Below are 22,443 nucleotides of genomic sequence, written 5' to 3'. Positions count from 1 at the left end.
CAAATTAGATATCTGAGGATGAAGGGCAAAAACACACTATAAGCACTTATAGGTACGAGCGTTACACTGGGGGACCATATCCCGCATCTGAAATAATCTGGCAGCTAATGGAGAAGAGACCAGGGCTTTTATCCTGGCGCTGATTGCCTCAATATGCGGCAGGTGTGGAATAGGTATCAGCTCTTGCCAGCAACTCAAAAGCACCTCTGAAACACACAGAAGCACAGAACACAAAAAAAACACAAAATAGTCCAAATACAACATAGACTTAGTCATATGAAACACAATAGACCTATACCTTCAATAATGTAGCCCATAATGACATGACAAGACAAAAAAATATTTTTCTATGCCTTTTTAGTATAGTCCAGAGAACAAGGAATGCGTGGGTTTATGTGAGTCAAGTAAATTCATGTTAATTAAAGTGCGCTCAGAGTATTAGGCTTCATCGTTAGGCCTACAAAATATGACTCATAGCAGTCACACAGTGTCTTTTTTTTTCAGTGGCGGAAGGTCGCGGTCATGTGCAGTGTGGATGGATTCTTGATAAAACAACACTAAGCGCTTCAATTTACTTGTTAGCGCGTATTACTCTATTACCGCTTAAAGAAATGTATTACTGTAACGCACTGAAAAAGACAGTGCAAAGAAAAATAGATGGGAAGACATAATGTTCCACCACTTGTCTTAGTATGCTCAAAATTAATCTGGAATTAAAATAATTCCAGGCCCTGCTCCTACTGTTGCTTATAGCCCATTGGGTGGTGCTAAAGATTAAACAATGCTGCAAGTCAATAAAAGAGGTTGACAGCAAAAAACTGACTGGGCTCAGAAAAGGGATGAACAGGAGGGAAGTCATGTGGGCATTTTTAGATATGAAATTGCTCTCGCTCATGTATTTCATGTTGTTGTATTCCTACATCTCTCCTGTTGTGTCCTCCCCTCTTTATTCCTCCTCCTGCCGGTTACAGGGACGGTTTCATCTAAATGAGATGCACAAGGCTGGAGATGTGGTTGTAGGTGGGATATTTCGAATCCACTTCTTCTCTGTCTTTCCTGACCTGTCTTTTACCTCAGAGCCACAACAACCTACTTGCCACGGGTGAGTCTCTCAGGGAAGTGGCAAAAGCAAAAACTGGAGAAAATCAATTCCATGAGTCATATGTATTTCTGTTAATTTTCATACAGTTGTATCTATTGAATTATTGTAAGTAATTGTTGATATTCAACTGACAATTGTTTGAAAAATGTGTACTTATGCAATGTGTTCATGTTGTCATGGTTATTGTATGTTGATTTTTTTCAATAGTTAATAGTGGTATTTGTTTTAGTTTTGATGTTGTAGGAGTTAGGAGGGCCCAGACCATGGCCTTTGCTATTGATGAGATCAACAAAAACACCAAGCTGCTACCTAATGTGACTCTGGGATACAGTCTTTACGATAACTGTGTCAAACTAGGGATTGCATTTCGTGCAGGATTATCCGCAGTCAGTGGTCAAGAGGAGCAGTTTATATTAGAAGAGACCTGTGCAGGAACCCCTCCAGTCATAGGGATTGTGGGTGGTGCTTTTTCTACAAATTCTATTGCAATCTCCTCTGTTTTAGGTTTGTACAGAGTACCTATGGTAAGTTTGCCAATTTGGCTTCTAGTAATTATGTTGGATCATTTTGATATGATCTCAGATTTAATTTCTCTTGTAAATATAATCATCAAAGATTAAAAGAACAGGAAAAGGCTTTGAATGTGTTCAGGATGTACAGTCTGTGTCTTCCACAGGTGAGTCCTGCTGCCACATGTTCCTGTCTGAGTGACCGGCAGAAGTTTCCATCCTTCTTTAGGACAATCCCAAGTGATGCTTTCCAGGTGACCATCCATCAGCAAAATTAAGATGCATAAAAGGATGTGCAGTTAAACATTCACAAGAAATAACGTCTCTACACTGCAAAAACAGTTATATTCCTTGAAAAGCCTTAACTAAATATAATCCAATGTGAAACCTTTTTAGCATGTTTTCCACAGAAAGATAATTTCAGCCTGCAAACTAATGTCTTTATTCACTTAGGTGCAGGCTATGATTCAGATACTGAAGCATTTTGGCTGGACTTGGGCAGGTCTGTTGGTCAGTGATGATGACTATGGACTCCACGCTGCGCGATCCTTCCAATCTGACCTGGCTCAGTTTGGTGGAGGTTGTCTTGCCTACTTAGAGGTGTTGCCATGGGGCAATGATCCAGCTGAACTAAGGAGGATTGTGGATGTGATGAAAAAATCCACAGCTCGTGTGGTCATTGTGTTTGCACATGCCAGTTACATGATTAACCTCATGGAAGAGGTTGGGCTCGAACTGCAACCTAAATTATGTCTTTTTTTATTGTTTATTTATCAAATTGAAAGATTGAAGTTGCAATAACAAACAATGAGTTACTCAGACAAATTACACAAAACTGTGGTTATGGTGATATGCATCACTTTGCTCATAAAATACTGTGTAAAACACAGGATTGCATCTGTGTATGAACAAGTAAGACATCGCTTGTGTGTACTGTGTACAATTCAGGAGACTAGACAATACGTTAGTGACATGGCATTATGGAGTTATATATTTTATTTGATACACAGGTGGTGAGGCAGAATGTGACAGGCCTGCAGTGGATGGCCAGTGAAGCCTGGACAACTACTACTGCCCTCCAGACCCCTGACTTCATGCCGTACCTTGCTGGCACACTGGGCATTGCCATCCGTCGAGGAGAAATACCAGGCTTCAGGGAATTCCTTCTACAAATTCGTCCTGACCTACACCACAACAACAGCTATGGAAATAGCATAGTGAGACTTTTACTGTGCAATCTGATATGGTAATTGCAAGAAAAATATAGTCATCATTTATAAGACTGTTTTGAATATATTTCAGGTAAACCAGTTTTGGGAATTCACATTTCAATGTAAATTCACACCACCTCCAGCAGGTTGGGTGGAGGCTGGGGGAACATTATGTACTGGACAGGAAAAGTTAGAGGATGTGAAGAGTGAGTTGTTGGACATTTCCAATCTCAGGACAGAGTATAATGTGTACAAGGCTGTGTATGCTCTGGCCTATGCCCTTGATGACATGCTGCAATGTGAGCCAGGGAGAGGGCCTTTCAGCGGGCACAGCTGTGGCAATTTGCAAAGATTGGAGCCATGGCAGGTGTGATATCACTTTACACTCCATCTGTTATATGACTAATCATACAGTCTAGTGTTTCTTGCAAAGTGGTACTACTTATTGTAATGTGCCTAACAAATAGTGAGAGGAAATTACATACTACTGGATGATGTCAGTGGTTAATATTATTAGCTCAGTGATAGATTCTTGTTTTGATATGTTCATAAGTGTGGTATGCAGTTTGATAATTGAATTCTGGGTACCCCCATGTTTACCATTATCATACAGAATTATTTTGTAACCCTCAACAACCTAGTCAACCACGGACAGTTACAGTATATGGGTTGGAAGTAGCAATTACGTGAAGCCAAGTGCTAGGATAGTTTAGGAAAAAACAAACTAAATAAGGGAGGGTCAGACATCCCATTAATTGCTTTTGGTCTTTGTGGTTTAATTTGTCCTCTTTGGTTTTTCATCTCTCTATGAAGCTAGTGTATTACTTGGAAAAAGTGAACTTCACTACAAAATTTGGTGATCAAGTGTCATTTGATGAGAATGGTGATGCCTTAGCAATCTATGATGTCATGAACTGGCTGTGGCTCCCTGATGGAAGAACTGAAGTTCAGAATGTGGGTGAGGTCAAGAGGTCGGCTTCCAAAGGTGAAGAACTCACAATTGATGAAGACAAAATCTTCTGGAACTTTGAATCAAAACAGGTCATATCTGATTTATCAAACACACCATGGATAACTCAGTATAGCAATGTAAAGTAATGGAGAATAACAGATACTTATTTTTCTCCCTGTAGCCACCCCGCTCAGTGTGCAGTGAAAGCTGTCCTCCAGGTACCCGCATGGCCAGAAAGAAAGGGGAACCTGTGTGCTGTTTTGATTGCATCCCTTGTTCTGAGGGGGAGATCAGCAATAAAACAGGTTGGTTTTTAACTTTAAACATTGCAGTTTTGAGACACAATATAAACATATAGAGTATCTCAGGTCTGTTCCTTTTGTCATAGATGCCATGGGGTGCACCACCTGTCCTGAGGACTTCTGGTCCAGCCCCCAGCGTGACCACTGTGTTCCTAAGAAAACAGAGTTTCTCTCCTACCATGAGCCTCTGGGTATCGGCTTGACAGTTGCCTCCTTGCTGGGCACATGTATGTGTGCTGTTGTCATGGGCATCTTTATTTATCATCGTAGCACACCCATTGTACGTGCCAACAATTCAGAGCTGAGTTTCCAGTTACTGCTGTCTCTTAAGTTATGTTTCCTGTGTTCACTGCTGTTTATTGGTCGTCCCCGACTGTGGACATGCCAGCTGAGACATGCAGCGTTTGGGATCAGCTTTGTGCTTTGTGTCTCATATATTCTGGTAAAAACCATGGTGGTTCTGGCTGTGTTCAAGGCCTCCAAGCCGGGAGGGGGAGCTAGCCTGAAGTGGTTTGGTGTTTTGCAGCAGAGAGGAACAGTTATTGTTCTCACTTCTGTTCAGGCCGTAGTCTGCACTGCCTGGATTGTATCTGCCTCACCAACTCCTCATAAAAACACTCAATACTACAATGATAAGATTGTTTATGAGTGTGCAGTTGGGTCCACAGTTGGTTTTGCTGTGTTACTGGGCTATATTGGCTCATTGGCTTCCCTCAGTTTTCTGATTGCATTCATAGCAAGGAATCTTCCAGATAGTTTCAATGAAGCCAAACTCATCACTTTCAGTATGCTGATCTTCTGTGCTGTGTGGGTGGCCTTTGTCCCTGCTTATATTAGCTCACCAGGCAAATATGCCGATGCAGTGGAGGTATTTGCCATCCTGGCCTCCAGTTTTGGTCTCTTGGTGGCACTGTTTGGACCCAAATGTTACATAATCCTGCTGAGACCAGAGAGGAACACAAAGAAGGCAATCATGGGTCGGGAAATCCAGACCCAGTAACTGCACTTGTCTTCATGAGATAGAATGAAAACTTTTTCTATATACAATACAAAAAAATGTCAATTTGACCTATCTTATCTTTATTATGTTAGTTCACTTACATCACATATGTTTTATTATGTCACGTACATTATGTACGTAGGTAGCTTATGTCACACAGGTAACTTATGTCATGTATGTAATACAAAAGATTTCACCCACAAGAATATGAAATATATATGAAATGTCTTACCGCTTGGATACAGTTATTCTACAGCATCGTATATAATAATGGATTGGTTTTCATTCGTGTAATGTTGTTCATTTTAATAAAACTGTGCCCTAAGTCAAACTTCATCAGTCCTCATCTGGTCACTGCTTCACACATCCTTCGTAGGTTGATGTTCTCCACAATTTTGCGGAGTTTGTAGGTACTAACTTATAGCCACATGCATCCACAATGCTCAGAAAACTTACATACATCAGCTGATGATTTATCCTCTTGCCACTTTTCATGCCATGTAATTTAGAACTACGTTTGACTGGAAATGCTTGTCAGAAGTATAGAATTGTACTGGTCCTGCCAAAGAAGGTGTGTCTGAAGTAACAGATATGTGTTATTTCTCTAATTTATGTTACGGTCCCGTTTAAGGTGTCGCCACTTGGCCTCTAAGAAAGTCTAAAAAGGATCTAACAGGAAGGAAATAATAGTGGTTTTCATTTCACTTTGCAGTTCAGTTCTGTCGTGATGTGTTGCAAATTAGCCTCTAAGGAAGTCTATTAAGGTGCTAGTAGCAGAAAATCAAATTTCAGTATCTTGACAGCTTCCATATCATAATGTTACCATGTTACCAAAGAATACCACCATCACCTTCGTCCTCTTCATCAAGACCATCATCATTAACGAAGACGTTACGGCGACCAGCAGTTTAAGAAACCATGTGAGTGGTTACCAAGAAAAGAAAGACTCTTTTGCACAGTCGAACCGGCTCTGCCCCCAACGCTCACGAGTAGTGCCATCCAGCTGGGTATTGGACCGAGACTGCAAGCTTGCAGTTGAGTGACAGAAAGGCCGCTGGAGACGAAAGCCGCAGCCTGCTGACTCCACAAGACAATGTTTCAAATAAAGTAGGCTTAACCATCCCTCATCATGCTGGATTCACACATATGAAATATGAGTTGGTGTCTTTGTCTTTGATTTTGAGCTTAGGAGCAATTTGGTTAGGGCTCCGTTAGCTTTCAATTATTCTCTTAATATTTAAATGCTTTCACCCTACCTGCAATTTCACCATCTGCACATATTTCACTCATAAACTCATTACATTAGTCATTACAGACTCAACTTCTTTCTGTTACCTGTTAATCTTGTCATTTGTTTATTTGTCATTTCATTTATTTACTCTGAACTATTTAGCCAAATAAATATATTTAACTCCATGGTGTTGTCTGTGCAGGTTTATTTTAATGTGGAGAACCAATGGTAACTGTGTGTAGAAGTCACTACTTAAGTTATGAGATTGAATGAATTGATCTGAAATTGATTAGAATTGATTGATATTGATTCAAGTTAACCTTGTCTAGTCGAATTTGATTAATTTCCCCCAGATTAGTCAAAGAGATAAAAGAACGGAGGTGGTGCGCCGATTCACGAGTGCTTCACTAATCTCAAGTGATTAATAAATTACATTTATTAGTAGTGTATCTCCTACACAGTCATGAGTGATAAATTAACAGTATTTAACATTGTGGGTCCCAGTGCTGGCCATTGATCCTTAAAAGAAATATATTACTGTAACATGTTGCTTTTGAAATGTGTTCCCCCCAACACTGTTGTCTGTTGTCATGCAAAAGTCAGTGCAAAGTAAAATAGATGGGAAGACATAGTGTTCCACCACTTGTTTTGCTATGCTCAAAATTAATGTGAAATTAAAATAATTCCAAGCCCTACTCCTACTCTTGCTTATAGCCCATTGGGTGGTGCTGAAGATTCAACAATGCTGCAAGTCAATAAAAGACGTTGACAGTAATAAAACTGACTGGGCTCAGAAAAGGGATGAACAGGAGGAAAGTCATGTGGGGATGTATAGATATTAAATTGCTCTCGCTCATGTATTTGATGTTTTTGTATTCCTACTTCTCTCCTGTTGTGTCCTCCGCTCTTTATTCCTCCTCCTGCCGGTTACAGGGACGGTTTCATCTGAATGAGATGCACAAGGCTGGAGATGTGGTTCTAGGTGGGATATTTCGAATCCACTTCTTCTCTGTCTTTCCTGACCTATCTTTTACCTCAGAGCCACAACAACCTACTTGCCACGGGTGAGTCTCTCAGGGAAGTGGCAAAAGCAAAAACTGTATTTCTGTTAATTTTCCTACAGTTGTATCTATTGAATTATTGTATGTAATTGTTGATATTCAACTGACAATTGTTTGTAAAATCTGTACTTGTGCAATGTGTTCATGTTGTCACAGTTATTGTATGTTGTATTTTTCAATAGTTAATAGTGGTATTTGTGTTAGTTTTGATGTTGTAGGATTTAGGAGGGTCCAGACCATGGCCTTTGCTATTGATGAGATCAACAAAAACACCAAGCTGCTACCTAATGTGACTCTGGGATACAGTCTTTACGATAACTGTGTCAAACTAGGGATTGCATTTCGTGCAGGATTATCCTCAGTCAGTGGTCAAGAGGAGCAGTTTTTATTAGATGGGACCTGTGCAGGAACCCCTCCAGTCGTAGGGATTGTGGGTGGTGCTTTTTCTACACATACTATTGCCATCTCCTCTGTCGTAGATTTGTACAGAGTACCTATGGTAAGTTTGGCAATTTGCCTTCTAATAATTCTGTTTGATCATTTTGATATGATCTCAGATTTAATGTCACTTGTAAATATAGAGTCACCATCAAAGATTAAAAGAGCAGGAAAAGGCTTTGATTGTGTTCAGGATGTACAGTCTGTGTCTTCCACAGGTGAGTCCTGCTGCCACATGTTCCTGTCTGAGTGACCGGCAAAAGTTTCCATCCTTCTTTAGGACAATCCCAAGTGATGCTTTCCAGGTGACCATCCATCAGCAAAATGAAAATGCATAAAAGGATGTGCAGTTAAACATTCACAAGAAATAACGTCTCTACACTGCAAAAGCAGTTATATTACTTGAAAAGCATTCACTACATATGATACAAAGTGAAACCTTTTTAGCATGTTTTCCACAGAAAGATTATTTCAGCCTGTGTACTAATCTCTTTATTCACAAAGGTGCAGGCTATTATTCAGATACTGAAGCGTTTTGGCTGGAGTTGGGCAGGTCTGCTGGCCAGTGATGATGACTATGGACTCCACGCTGCTCAAACCTTCCAATCTGACCTGGCTCAGTCTGGTGGAGGTTGTCTTGCCTACTTAGAGGTGTTGCCATGGGGCAATGACCCAGCTGAACTAAGTAGGATCGTGGATGTGATGAAGAAATCCACAGCTCGTGTGGTCATTGTGTTTGCACATGAGACTCACGTGATGCACCTCATGGAAGAGGTTGGGCTTGAACTGCAACCTAAATCATATGTCTTATTTTTTTTATTTATCAAACTGAAAGATTTATGTTGCAATAACATATTGGCCTGTGACAATTATATTTATTTTAATAAGTAACACTTCATATTTGTTCAATGCCCTGTTACAGGGTTTTAGAGTATGACCAGATACTCTAGACAATGCTTTTGTGACGTGTCATTATTGAGTTATATATTTTATTTGACACACAGGTGGTGAGGCAGAATGCGTCAGGCCTGCAGTGGATGGCCAGTGAAGCCTGGACAACTGCTACTGTCCTCCAGACCCCTGACCTCATGCCGTACCTGGCTGGCACACTGGGCATTGCCATCTGTCGAGGAGAAATACCAGGCTTAAGGGAATTCCTCCTACAAATACGTCCTGACCTACACCATAACAACAGCTATGGAAATAGCATAGTGAGACTTTTACTGTGCAATCTGATCTGGTAATTGCAGGAAAAATATATAGTCATCATTTGTAAGACTGTTTTGAATATATTTCAGGTAAACCAGTTTTGGGAATTCACATTTCAGTGTAAATTCACACCACCTCCAGCAGGTTGGGTGGAGGCTGGGGGAACATTATGTACTGGACAGGAAAATCTAGAGGATGTGGAGACTGAGTTGTTGGACGTTTCCAATCTCAGGCTAGAGTATAATGCGTACAAGGCTGTGTATGCTCTGGCCTATGCTCTTGATGACATGCTGCAGTGTGAGCCAGGGAGAGGGCCTTTCAGCGGGCACAGCTGTGGCAGTTTGAAAGGACTGGAGCCATGGCAGGTGTGATATCAGTTTATGCCCGATCTGTTATATGACCAAATCATACGGTTTAGTGTTTCCTTCAGAGTGGTGCTACTAATTGCAAGTTGCTAAATAAATAGTGAGAGGAAATTACCTACTACTGGGTGATGGATGTGATTGGTATTATCATCTCAGTAATAGGTTCTTGTTTTGGTATGTTCATGAGTGTATTATGCAGTTTCATAATTGAATACTGGGTATCCCATGTTTACCATGATCACACAGAATTATTTTGTAACCCTCAACAACCTAGTCAACCACCGACAGTTACAGTATCTGGGTTGGAAAAGGTATACTAGATGCCAACTGCTAGAATACGTTAGGAAAACATAAAATAAATACAGGAGGTTCAGGCATCCCAAAAATTGTTTTTGGTCTTCGAGGGTTAATCTGTCCTGTTTGTTTTTTCATTGTCATTTTTCATATCTCTATGTAGCTGGTGCATTACTTGGAAAAAGTCAACTTCACGACAAAATTTGGTGATCAAGTGTCATTTGATGAGAATGGTGATCCCTTAGCAATCTATGATGTCATGAACTGGCTGTGGCTCCCTGATGGAAGAACTGAAGTTCAGAATGTGGGTGAGGTCAAGAGGTCGGCCTCCAAAGGTGAAGAACTCAAAATTAATGAAGACAAAATCTTCTGGAACTTTGAATCGAAAAAGGTTATATTGAATTTTTCAGACACACCATGAATAACTCAGTATAGCAGTGTAAAGTAATGGAGAATAACAGATAATTATTTTTCTCCCTGTAGCCACCCCACTCAGTGTGCAGTGAAAGCTGTCCTCCAGGTACCCGCATGGCCAGAAAGAAAGGGGAACCTGTGTGCTGTTTTGACTGCATCCCTTGTTCTGAGGGGGAGATCAGCAATACAACAGGTTGGTTTTTAACTTTAAACATTACAGTTTTGAGACACAATATAAACATATGGAGTATCACAGGTCTGTTCCTTTTCTCATAGATGCCATGGGGTGCACCAGCTGTCCTGAGGACTTCTGGTCCAGCCCCCAGCGTGACCACTGTGTTCCTAAGAAAACAGAGTTTCTCTCCTACCATGAGCCTCTGGGTATTGGCTTGACAGCTGCCTCCTTGCTGGGCACATGTATGTGTGCTGTTGTTATGGGCATCTTTATTTATCATCGTAGCACACCCATAGTACGTGCCAACAATTCAGAACTGAGTTTCCAGTTACTGCTGTCTCTTAAGTTATGTTTCCTGTGTTCACTGCTGTTTATCGGTCGTCCCAGACTGTGGACATGCCAGCTGAGACATGCAGCATTTGGGATCAGCTTTGTGCTTTGTGTCTCATGTATTCTGGTAAAAACCATGGTGGTTCTGGCTGTGTTCAAGGCCTCCAAGCCAGGAGGGGGAGCTAGCCTGAAGTGGTTTGGTGTTTTGCAGCAGAGGGGGACAGTTATTGTTCTCACTTCTGTTCAGGCAGCAGTCTGCACTGCCTGGATTGTATCTGCCTCACCAACTCCTCATAAAAACACTCAATACTACAATGATAAGATTGTTTATGAGTGTGCAGTTGGGTCCACAGTTGGTTTTGCAGTGTTACTAGGCTATATTGGCTCATTGGCTTCTCTCAGTTTTCTGATTGCATTCATATCAAGGAATCTTCCAGATAGTTTCAATGAGGCCAAACTCATCACTTTCAGCATGCTGATCTTCTGTGCTGTGTGGGTGGCCTTTGTCCCTGCTTATATTAGCTCACCAGGCAAATATGCAGATACAGTGGAGGTATTTGCCATCCTGGCCTCCAGTTTTGGTCTCTTGGTGGCACTGTTTGGACCCAAATGTTACATAATCCTGCTGAGACCAGAGAGGAACACAAAGAAGGCAATCATGGGTCGGGAAAACCAGACCCAGTAACTGCAATTATCTTCATGAGACAGAATTAATCTTTTTTGTATTAAACAATAAAAAAAATACATGCAAACTTCACTTATTTTAACTAAATCACGTAAGTTAACTCACATTACATATGTTCTCTTATATCACATATCACGTCCTGGTGTAGGCGTAGGTACGTAGGTAACCTGTGTCATGTAGGTGACGTAAAGGATTTCACCCACAAGGATGTGAAATTAATATGAAATGTATTCTAGTTATTCTACAGCATCTTATGTAACGATGGATTGGTTTTCATTGGTGCAATTAAAGACTGTTGTGTTAAACATAGTTTCAGTTGCTTGCAGGGTCATATGATGTTCATTATGATAAACATGCCCTAAGTCCAACAACACCGGTCCACATCTGGTTACTGCTTCACACATCCCTTGTAGGCTGATGTTCTCCACAGTTTTCAGGAGGTTGTAGGTATTCACATATAGCCACATGCATCCACAATGCTCAGACCACTAACATACATCAGCTGATGCTATATGCTCTTGCCACTTTTCATGCCATGTAATGTAGAACTACATTTGACTGGAAATGCTTGTCAGAAGTATCGAGTTATACTGGACCTGCCAAAGAAGGTGTGTCCGAAGTAACAGAGGTGTTATCTCTCTAATTTATGTTTCAATCCTGTTGCTGTCGCAACTTAGCCTCTGAGAAAGTCTTCAAAGGAACTAACAGATAGGAAATAAAGATGGTTTTCATTTTATTTCCAGTTCTCTTCTGTTTTAATGTATGCCAAATTCACTTTTAAGAAAGTCTAAAAAGGATCTAACGGGAAGGAAATAAAGATGGTTTTCATTTTACTTTGCAGTACAGTTCTGTTGTGTTGCAAATTACCCTCTAAGGAAGTCTATTAAGGTGCTAATAGTGGAAAATAAAATTGCAGTATCTTGACAGCTTCCATACCATAATGTTACTGCACTGTTCACAGTACAGTTATCTAATAACAGTCTGTTGTCTGGCAGTGTTTGGCAAGTTACTTTCAAACTGCAACATATTACATATTACTAGTTACTTTATTTTCTAGAATTATATTATCCTACAATATTACTGTCTGTATAGAGTAATATATTACCTATTCCACTACTTTTTAGTTACTTTCTACAAAATGGCCAAATAACCTGTATAGCAGCTTGTTGGAACAGAAAACAAAAAAACTAAAATTAGAGAAATGCAGTGTTAATCAGAATAAACAGATTGTTTCTCGTTGGCAGGACAATGTAGAGACTCATTGAGACTGAGACCAACCCACTGAGGAGGCTAGCAGTCTAAGTCAAGGAATAAATAAGGTTAAGTCAAAGAAGTAAATTTTAAGTTTAGTTTTAAAGGCCTCAATAGTGCCAAATTGTCTGATGTCAGCTGGGAGGTTATTCCAGAGAAAGGGGGCATAATGGGAAAAAGTCCTGCAGCCAGCTGAATTCTGAGGGCATAATGCCAGAGGTGGAATATAGTTGTATAATGAGATCAGACATGTACTGTACGATGAGCCAAGACCATTTACAGTTCTGTCTGTCACCAGCCGCACCTTAAAGTCTTTTCTGACATGAATTGGGAGCCAATGCAGTGAGGCTAGGATTGGTGTAATATGATCAACATTTCTTGTATGTGTTTAGACTCTAGCTGCAGCATTCTGAACCATTTGAAATCTTTTCGTGCTCCCACACGGTACACCCCAACAAAATGCATTGCAAACAGGAAGGACCTAATTTCAGCTATGTTGCGCAGGTGGTAAAAAGCAATCTTGGTAAGTTCTTTGATGTGCTGATTGAAAGAGAGGGTAAAATCAAATATAATAACAAGATTGTTGACAGTTGAATTTTGAGAAATAACACAGTTGTCAACAGTTACTGTAACCTGATCAAAGTGGTGTCTCTGTTGAGGGCCAATGACCAACATCTCAGTTTTATCCAAATTCAGGAGCAGGATGTTTTCCGACATCCATTTCTTCACAGCATACAAGCAGGTCTCTAATTTTGTGATTTGAGAGTTTTCATCAGCTTTTATGGGCACATACAGCTGAGTATCATCCGCATAGCAGTGTTAATGTACTCCATAACTGAATAATTTGGCCAAGAAGTTAAATATATAAAGAGAGGAGGAAAGGGCCAGAACAGAACTCCATACTTTACGTCATGTAGTGCTTCGTGCAACATTAATAGGGAGATTTGGGTTAAATTTGGCTATCAATAATAATTAATTATTATGAGTGATAATCATTATGATAAATAATAAGATCCAAATTACATTAGATCACCTCGGGGCACCAACCTTGAAGAAGGGAAAAGACCAATTCACCAAATTGGTCTCATAAAAAGGTACTAAACTGTCAGTTTGTAAGTCTGATTAATAATTAACCAAAATTACCATAACGGCTAGTAATGGTCAAAGGATTTTGGATTCCTTGACAGAGTAGAGGTTGGCAACATTCAGTCTCGTACAATATTAAGTACACAGCATGAAGGTTCAAAAGTATTTTATTTCACACAAATATGAAAACACACAATCTAACTAACATGTACTATATACAGTTGTGTGTGTGTGTGCGTGTGTGTGTGTGTGTGTGTGTGTGTGTGTGTATGTGTGTGTCTGTGTGTGTCTGGAAGAACAAAAGCAAAGTAGCTAGGGTTCAAAGTACCACACCGCACTGCATGGACAAAGAAAGAGTACAAACAATATGGCTGATGAAAAAGGACTACAAGATGGCTGATCGAAGGGTTGGACTCAGGTCCAAGATGGTGAATCAGTACTTGTTTCACTGATAGGAGAGAACAAAGAAACAATGGTGGTGCTCACATCATGTGCTCACTGATATCACATTTGGGTGTGATATGGTCCAGGCGGGAGGAGTGTGTGTGTGTCACGTGATGCCAAGTTAGAGAAGATGGTTAATTGCATGCAAACACCTTGAGTCTGTGTGAAGCACAATTCAACTAACATCAAATTTAAAAAGAGTTAAAAAGTACCGTGATTAGCCGTGGTATGCTATGCTATGTGCTATCTGGGTCCAGTTCAACGTTTCCAGTCTTTGAAGGAAAGGTGCTGGTAGTTCCTTGGCTGATGAGCCAAGCAGGAGAAGGTTGTAATTCCAATGTTGAACAATGCTGTTCTTGCTGTGCAAGGTCTGATTAAAGACAGCAGTTGGAGGAAACTGGTCTCCCCTTTCCTTCGCAAGGATAGCAGCTTGGTGCTCACTTGCATCATGTTCCTTGGATTGTGTAGTTATCTGGTAAGCTTTGCGTTGCAGCTGCTGGCACTAACTATGCTTGAATACTAGCAGGACCAAGCATCGCTGCTGTGAGAAGTTCTTTGGGCCTGCTGGAAATGTAGCTAGCATCTCTCAGCAGCTGTCAGGCCCAGAAGAATCCAGGAGAAGAGAACTTGAAGGCAGGCAGCCACATGGGGAGCAAGGTGGAGAAGAAAGAACAAAGGAAGCAGCTGGAGTTTGGACTATCTGGTCAATGGGGGGGTCTGTCACCCTGACCAATAGTAGCTCAAAGCTGAATTTGCACCTAGGTGTGAAGACTGGCGAATTCTTGGAAACTGAGATCAGTTCAGAGTCCATTTTGAAATCCACAATGAACGACTTCATCTGTGGTCCCAACAATCAGTGCATATTGATGTAGTCATTTTATAAGAAACACATTGTGTTCTTTCCGATAGGTAAGTCTTTAGCCAAGCGAGAGCCAGGCCAGAGGTGCCAAACTGACTTCAAGAGAGGTAGAGTTTGAGTCCATAGTAAGTAGAATGTCATTAACCACTTTAGTAAGTGCAGTTTCGGTTGAATGACAGGCTGATTGAAAAGGTTCCAGAAGATTAACATGAAGTAGGTAGCCTGAATGTTTGTGGGACACAAGTCTTTCCAAGACATTAGAGAAGGAAAGGTTGGATACTGGTCTATAATTATTTAGAGATCATGGGTCAAAAATGGTTTCTTGAGTAGAGGCTTAACCACAGCAAACTTAAAACTAGCAGGGACAGCAGTCATGAGTGATAAATTAACAATATGTAACATTGTAGGTCCCAGTCTTGGCCATAAAGCCTTAAAAGAAATATATTACTGTAACATGTTGCTTTTGGCTTTACCCCGATGCTCAAAATTAATCTGAAAATAAAATAATTCCAGGCCCTGCTCCTACTGTTGCTTATAGCCCATTGGGTGGTGCTTGAGATTACACAATGCTGCAAGTCAATAAAAGAGGTTGACAGCAATAAAACTGACTGGGCTCAGAAAAGGGATGAACAGGAGGAAAGTCATGTGGGCATTTTTAGATATGAAATTGCTCTCGCTCATGTATTTCATGTTGTTGTATTCCTACTTCTCTTCTGTTGTGTCCTCCCCTCTTTATTCCTCCTCCTGCCGGTTACAGGGACGGTTTCATCTAAATGAGATGCACAAAGCTGGAGATGTGGTTCTAGGTGGGATATTTCGAATCCACTTCTTCTCTGTATTTCCTGACCTGTCTTTTACCTCAGACCCACAACAGCCTACCTGTCACGGGTGAGTCTCTCAGGGAAGTGGCAAAAGCAAAAACTGGGGAAAATCAATTGCAAGAGTCATATGTATTTCTGTTAATTTTCCTACAGTTGTATCTATTGAATTATTGTAAGTAATTGTTGACATTCAACTGACATAATTGTTTGTAAAAATCTGTACTTGTGCAATGCGTTCATGTTGTCACAGTTACTGTATGTTGTATTTTTCAATAGTTAATAGTGGTATTTGTGTTAGTTTTGATGTTGTAGGATTTAGGAGGGTCCAGACCATGGCCTTTGCTATTGATGAGATCAACAAAAACACCAAGCTGCTACCTAATGTGACTCTGGGATACAGTCTTTACGATAACTGTGTCAAACTAGGGATTGCATTTCGTGCAGGATTATCCGCAGTCAGTGGTCAAGAGGAGCAGTTTATATTAGAAGAGACCTGTGCAGGAACCCCTCCAGTCATAGGGATTGTGGGTGATGCTTTTTCTACACATTCTATTGCCATCTCCTCTGTCTTAGGTTTGTACAGAGTACCTATGGTAAGTTTGCCAATTTGCCACCAGTAATTCTGTTTGATCATTTTGATATGATCTCAGATTTAATGTCACTTGTAAATATAGAGTCACCATCAAAGATTAAAAGAGCAGGAAAAGGCTTTGAATGTTTTCAGGATGTACAGTCTGTGTCTTCCACAGGTGAGTCATGCTGCCACATGTTCCTGTCTGAGTGACCGGCAGAAGTTTCCATCCTTCTTTAGGACAATCCCAAGTGATGCTTTCCAGGTGAGCATCCATTAGCAAAATGAAAATGCATAAAAAAAGGATGTGCAGTTAAACATTCACAAGAAAGAACGTCTCTGCACTGCAAAAACAGTTATATTCCTTGAAAAGCATTAACTAAATATGATACAAAGTGAAACTTTTCTAGCATGTTTTCCACAGAAAGATTATTTCAGCCTGTGCACTAATCTCTTTATTCACTTAGGTGCAGGCTATTATTCAGATACTGAAGCATTTTGGCTGGAGTTGGGCAGGTCTGCTGGTCAGTGATGATGACTATGGACTCCACGCTGCTCAATCCTTCCAATCTGACCTGGCACACTCTGGTGGAGGTTGTCTTGCCTACTTACAGGTGTTGCCATGGGACAATGGCCCAGCTGAACTAAGGAGGATTGTGGATGTGATGAAGAAATCCACAGCTCGTGTGGTCATTGTGTTTGCACATGAGAGTTACGTGATTAACCTCATGGAAGAGGTTGGGCTTGAACAGCAACCTAAATTATGTGTTTATTTATTTTTTTTATTTATCAAACTGAAAGATTTATGTTGCAATAACATATTGACCAGTCACAATTATATTTATTTTAATATGTCACACTTTATATTTGTTCAATGCCCTGTTAGCAGTGTTTTAGAGTGTGAGCAGATACTCTAGACAATACTTTTGTGACATGGCAGTGTTTTAGAGTGTGAGCAGATACTCTAGACAATACTTTTGTGACGTGGCATTATGGAGTTATATATTTTATTTGATACACAGGTGGTGAGGCAGAATGTGACAGGCCTGCAGTGGATGGCCAGTGAAGCCTGGACAGCTGCTACTGTCCTCCAGACCCCTGATCTCATGCCGTACCTGGCTGGCACACTGGGCATTGCCATCCGTCGAGGAGAAATGCCGGGCTTCAGGGAATTCCTCCTACAAATACGTCCTGACCTACACCATAACAACAGCTATGGAAATAGCATAGTGAGAGTTTTACTGTGCAATCTGATCTGGTAATTGCAGGAAAAATATATAGTCATCATTTGTAAGACTGTTTTGAACATATTTCAGGTAAGCCAATTTTGGGAATTTACATTTCAATGTAGATTCACACCACCTCCAGCAGGTTGGGTGGAGGCTGGGGGACCATTATGTACTGGACAGGAAAATCTAGAGGATGTGGAGACTGAGTTGTTGGACGTTTCCAATCTCAGGCTAGAGTATAATGTGTACAAGGCTGTGAATGCTCTGGCCTATGCCCTTGATGACATGCTGCAGTGTGAGCCAGGGAGAGGGCCTTTCAGCGGGCACAGCTGTGGCAATTTGAAAGAACTGGAGCCATGGCAGGTGTGATATCAGTTAATGCCCGGTCTGTTATATGACTAAATCATACGGTTTAGTGTTTCTTGCAAAGTGGTACTACTGTTGGAATTTGCAAAATAAATAGTGAGAGGAAATTACGTACTACTGGATGATGACAGTGGTTGGTATTATCAGCTCAGTGATAGGTTCTTGTTTTGATATGTTCACAAGTGTAGTATGCAATCTGATGATTATATTCTAGATACTCACAAGTTCACAATGATCACAGAGCATTATTTTGTACCCCTCAACAACCCAATCAACCACTGGAAGTGATACTATCTGGGTTGGAAGGAGCCATTACTGGATGTCGACCTCTAGAACAAGGAAAAAACAAAATAAATACAGGAGGGTCAGGCATGCCAGAAATCTTTGTAGGTCTCTAAGGTTTAATCTATACTATATGTTTTTTTTGTGTGTCTCTTTATAGCTAGTGTATTATTTGGAAAAGGTCAACTTAACAACAACATTTGGTGATCAAGTGTCATTTGATGAGAATGGTGACGCCTTAGCAATCTATGACGTCATGAACTGGCTGTGGCTCCCTGATGGAAGAACTGAAATTCAAAATGTGGGTGAGTTCAAGACGTCGGCCTCCAAAGATGAAGAACTCACAATTGATGAAGACAAAATCTTCTGGAACTTTGAATCAAAAAAGGTTGTATTGGATTTTTCAGACGCACCATAGTTAACTCATTATAGCAGTGTACAGTAATGGAGGATAACAGATACTTATTTTTCTCCTTATAGCCACCCCGCTCAGTGTGCAGTGAAAGCTGTCCTCCAGGTACCCGCATGGCCAGAAAGAAAGGGGAACCTGTTTGCTGTTTTGACTGCATTCCTTGTTCTGAGGGGGAGATCAGCAATAAAACTGGTTGGTTTTTAACTTTAAAGATTGCAGTTTTGAGACACAATATAAACATAGAGAGTATCTCAGGTCTGTTCCTTTTTTCATAGATGCCATGGAGTGCACCAGCTGTCCTGAGGACTTCTGGTCCAGCCCCCAGCGTGACCACTGTGTTCCTAAGGAAACAGAGTTTCTCTCCTACCATGAGCCTCTGGGTATCGGCTTGACAGTTGCCTCCTTGCTGGGCACATGTATGTGTGCTGTTGTCCTGGCCATCTTTATTTATCATCAAAGCACACCCATAGTACGTGCCAACAATTCAGAACTGAGTTTCCAGCTATTGCTGTCTCTTAAGTTATGTTTCCTGTGTTCACTGCTGTTTATCGGTCATCCCAGACTGTGGACATGCCAGCTGAGACATGCAGCGTTTGGGATCAGCTTTGTGCTTTGTATCTCATGTATTCTGGTAAAAACCATGGTGGTTTTGGCTGTGTTCAAGGCCTCCAAGCCAGGAGGTGGAACCAGCCTGAAGTGGTTTGGTGTTTTGCAGCAGAGAGGAACAGTTATTGTTCTCACTTCTGTTCAGGCAGCAGTCTGCACTGCCTGGATTGTATCTGCCTCACCAACTCCTCATAAAAACACTCAATACTACAATGATAAGATTGTTTATGAGTGTGCAGTTGGGTCCACAGTTGGTTTTGCAGTGTTACTGGGCTATATTGGCTCATTGGCTTCCCTCAGTTTTCTGATTGCATTCATAGCAAGGAATCTTCCAGATAGTTTCAATGAGGCCAAACTCATCACTTTCAGTATGCTGATCTTCTGTGCTGTGTGGGTGGCCTTTGTCCCTGCTTATATCAGCTCACCAGGCAAATATGCAGACACAGTGGAGGTATTTGCCATCCTGGCCTCCAGTTTTGGTCTCTTGGTGGCACTGTTTGGACCCAAATGTTACATAATCCTGCTGAGACCAGAGAGGAACACAAAGAAGGCAATCATGGGTCGGGAAATCAAAACCTAGTAACTGCACTTATCTTCATCAGACAGAATTAATCTTTTTCTATATACAATACAGAAAAATGTTAAATCGACTTAAGTCATGTCACATAGGTAACTTATGTCATGTACATGACGTAAAGGATATTACCCACAAGAATATGAAATGAATATGAAATGTATTACCATTCAGAAAAAAGTTATTCTACTGCATCTTATATTGCCATGGATGGGTTTTTACTGGTGTTATTCAAAAACTGTTGTGTTAAACAAAGTTTCACTTTCTTGCTGGGTCATTTGTTGTTCATTATGATAAAACTGCGCCCAAAGTCAAACCACATCGGCCCACATCTGAAGCCACAGTGGAGTGTAAAGTAATGCGTCATGTGTATTTACTCAGTTTGGCTTTGTGCACCAGTTTAAAAAACATCTGTGGATGCCGATGATTACTGTAGGACGGGTATGTTTAACCTACTGTGGCAGAGATATGACCGGAGATCATAAACAGAGTCGAACAGGTCAGTAGCACGGCATGTTATTTAGCATGGATAAATACTGCAGAGGGAACACAACAGACATTTCTCTGTGTACCGTTAAGTTTCACTTTCACTTTGGTTCGGTCTTGTCCCCAGTTTAAAACACACAGTAATGACTTAACTATTATTTTTAATCAGTCGATGAGGACAAATGATCACTAGTAGGTCCAGCATGCTAGTAGCGTAATAACATAGCAGCTTCCCCTTTTGGCAAACTGATCAGCGGGGGTTCCCAACACGTCACACACATGGACCATGGAGTGACACTCCCACACCGCCGCACCAACCTCCAGTGTTTCGCAGCACCACCATCTGCTTGCTATGTGCGTGTAGCATACGCATCCACAGGCAACACAACAAACATCTCTGCAGGCATCATAAAGAAGTAGACTTAACTGAGAAAACAATAAAATATATAAATATGTATATAATCTCCATGGATCCTGCAATCTTGAACCTGTCCAAGAATGTATTTATCACTTTTGCTGTGGTCTGTCTGAAGATCTATCCAGTACTGGATTTAAACAAGATTGAAATCACCACCCAGAATCAGTTGGTGAGTATTGGGATTAGGTAAGGTGCCCAAAAAAGAAGTTATAAAGTGCTCAGTGTCATAATTGGGGGCATAAATATTGGCTAAGACAATAGTGATGTTATATAGTTTCCCAGTGACAATAATATATCTGCCATACAGATCCGGAATGGCATTAGATAATATAAATGGAACAGATTTGCTAATTAGTATTGCGGTACTTCTAGATTTACAGTTAAAGTGGGAGTGAAATATCTGGCCAACTCAGTTTTTACGCAGGCGAGTATGCTCCTGATTCTTTAAGTGCGTCTCCTGCAGGATGGCAATAACAGTCCCCAGTCTTTTAAGATGAACCAATATGTTCCCACGTTTTACAGTCCAATTTAAGCCCCTACTATTCCACGAGGTGAGCTGCACTAGCCTTCCCCATTTTGTTTTATTTGGTACTGTTGTGGAACCAGCCATTAGCAAGGTCAAAGGTAGATAAAGTAAAAACAGTGAGCTATGAAGTGAACTATCTGAGCTTTGTGAAAAAAGAAGGCGAAAGGAAAGAAAAAAAAGACAAAAAAAAAAAAGCTGTAAAAACACAGAACCCCCATCCAGAACAAACCCCTAACCCCTCTTTACCTTTCCCCAACTAGGAGGTGAAGAAGAAAAACCTAGATGAAAAAAAACAAACTAAACTTACGTTTTACAAGAGACATTCAGTTAGACTGCTGTTAGCAAAATTTTGCTCTTAGCTCCTTAACAACATAAGTCTTTTACATTTAGACCTAAATTCATAGTAAAATATTTTAAAACATGTTAAGAATTGATTAATTAGTACAATTCAATTGACACAAAAAATAAAAGACACATCCAAAGTTGTTTTCAAAGGAATGGGAAAAGAGAGGAGAAAAAAAAATGGGACAAATCAATAATTACCTCTATCTTACTTTCTCCTCTATTGCCTATTCTGAGCCTAGTGCCGCACCATAGTAAGTGACCTCACAATGTAAACAAAGATGTCAGCCACCATGGACTCTAAAACAGAGGACTCTACCCAATACTACCTGCAAACTAACTGAGAAAAAGACTAAATAAAGCTGTCACAAATGTATGACTGCTATAGGTAGAACGTACACTCAATTTGTTTTGAAAAAACAGTTTAAGTTCCCACTTGTCACTTGTTAATTGTTAATAAAAACTTGCAACAATGTCCATGTTTATGTTAGCACCGGACTGTGCATGACCCAAAAATGAATTTATAATTCATTGACATTCACTGTTACCACATAAAATGAAGACAAGTCATTTCCTCCAGGCGTAATATAAAATAAAAAAACAGTAAGTCCGTGCTAGCCTGCTGTGCTTGGTAATGCAAACCAGCCGACTAGTTAGTCAACTGGTTAGCCAGCTGACCAACCACTCGACACAGCTTATTGCCCGCAGCTTCCCAACCTCTGGGCTCATATCTGGGAAGATATGCAACGGAGTTCCATTGTAGGTTAGATGGCATTTACTTTTTGACAGCCCCAGAATTTTCTCTTTGTCAGAACAGTAATGCAAGAGTGCAATAATAGCTTGGGGCCTCCCTCCTCTTGTGGGTATCGGTGCCATTGTTCTCTGTGCGCGG

The 22,443-nt window shown here is 40.7% G+C and overlaps 3 protein-coding genes across 3 annotated transcripts; all 3 read left to right on the top strand.

Annotated features, from left to right (window-relative positions):
• Positions 1–893: 893 nt before the first annotated feature.
• LOC311255777 (extracellular calcium-sensing receptor-like) lies at positions 894–5,076 on the top strand (the record flags this gene model as incomplete). The annotated part of the gene is made up of 9 exons (XM_084350427.1): positions 894–1,102; positions 1,332–1,626; positions 1,779–1,865; positions 2,065–2,334; positions 2,622–2,828; positions 2,914–3,189; positions 3,636–3,863; positions 3,956–4,079; positions 4,163–5,076. 9 exons carry the CDS (start codon positions 894–896, stop codon positions 5,074–5,076), a joined length of 2,610 nt encoding a protein of 869 aa, XP_084206553.1.
• Positions 5,077–7,171: 2,095 nt separating this feature from the next.
• LOC311255776 (extracellular calcium-sensing receptor-like) lies at positions 7,172–11,278 on the top strand (the record flags this gene model as incomplete). The annotated part of the gene is made up of 9 exons (XM_084350426.1): positions 7,172–7,371; positions 7,573–7,867; positions 8,025–8,111; positions 8,311–8,580; positions 8,811–9,017; positions 9,105–9,380; positions 9,838–10,065; positions 10,158–10,281; positions 10,365–11,278. The coding sequence occupies 9 exons, from the start codon at positions 7,172–7,174 to the stop codon at positions 11,276–11,278; spliced, it is 2,601 nt and encodes an 866-aa protein (XP_084206552.1).
• Positions 11,279–15,681: 4,403 nt separating this feature from the next.
• LOC311255774 (extracellular calcium-sensing receptor-like) lies at positions 15,682–19,785 on the top strand (the record flags this gene model as incomplete). The annotated part of the gene is made up of 9 exons (XM_084350423.1): positions 15,682–15,806; positions 16,038–16,332; positions 16,489–16,575; positions 16,778–17,047; positions 17,333–17,539; positions 17,627–17,902; positions 18,348–18,575; positions 18,668–18,791; positions 18,875–19,785. The coding sequence occupies exons 1-9, from the start codon at positions 15,697–15,699 to the stop codon at positions 19,783–19,785; spliced, it is 2,508 nt and encodes an 835-aa protein (XP_084206549.1). The 5' UTR covers positions 15,682–15,696.
• Positions 19,786–22,443: the final 2,658 nt, after the last annotated feature.

This window comes from Pagrus pagrus (assembly GCF_965226575.1).
Source record: "Pagrus pagrus genome assembly, chromosome: 4".
Taxonomy (NCBI): Eukaryota; Metazoa; Chordata; class Actinopteri; order Spariformes; family Sparidae; genus Pagrus; species Pagrus pagrus.
Note: the sequence above shows the minus strand (reverse complement) of the source record. Positions and strands in the feature narration are given on the sequence as shown.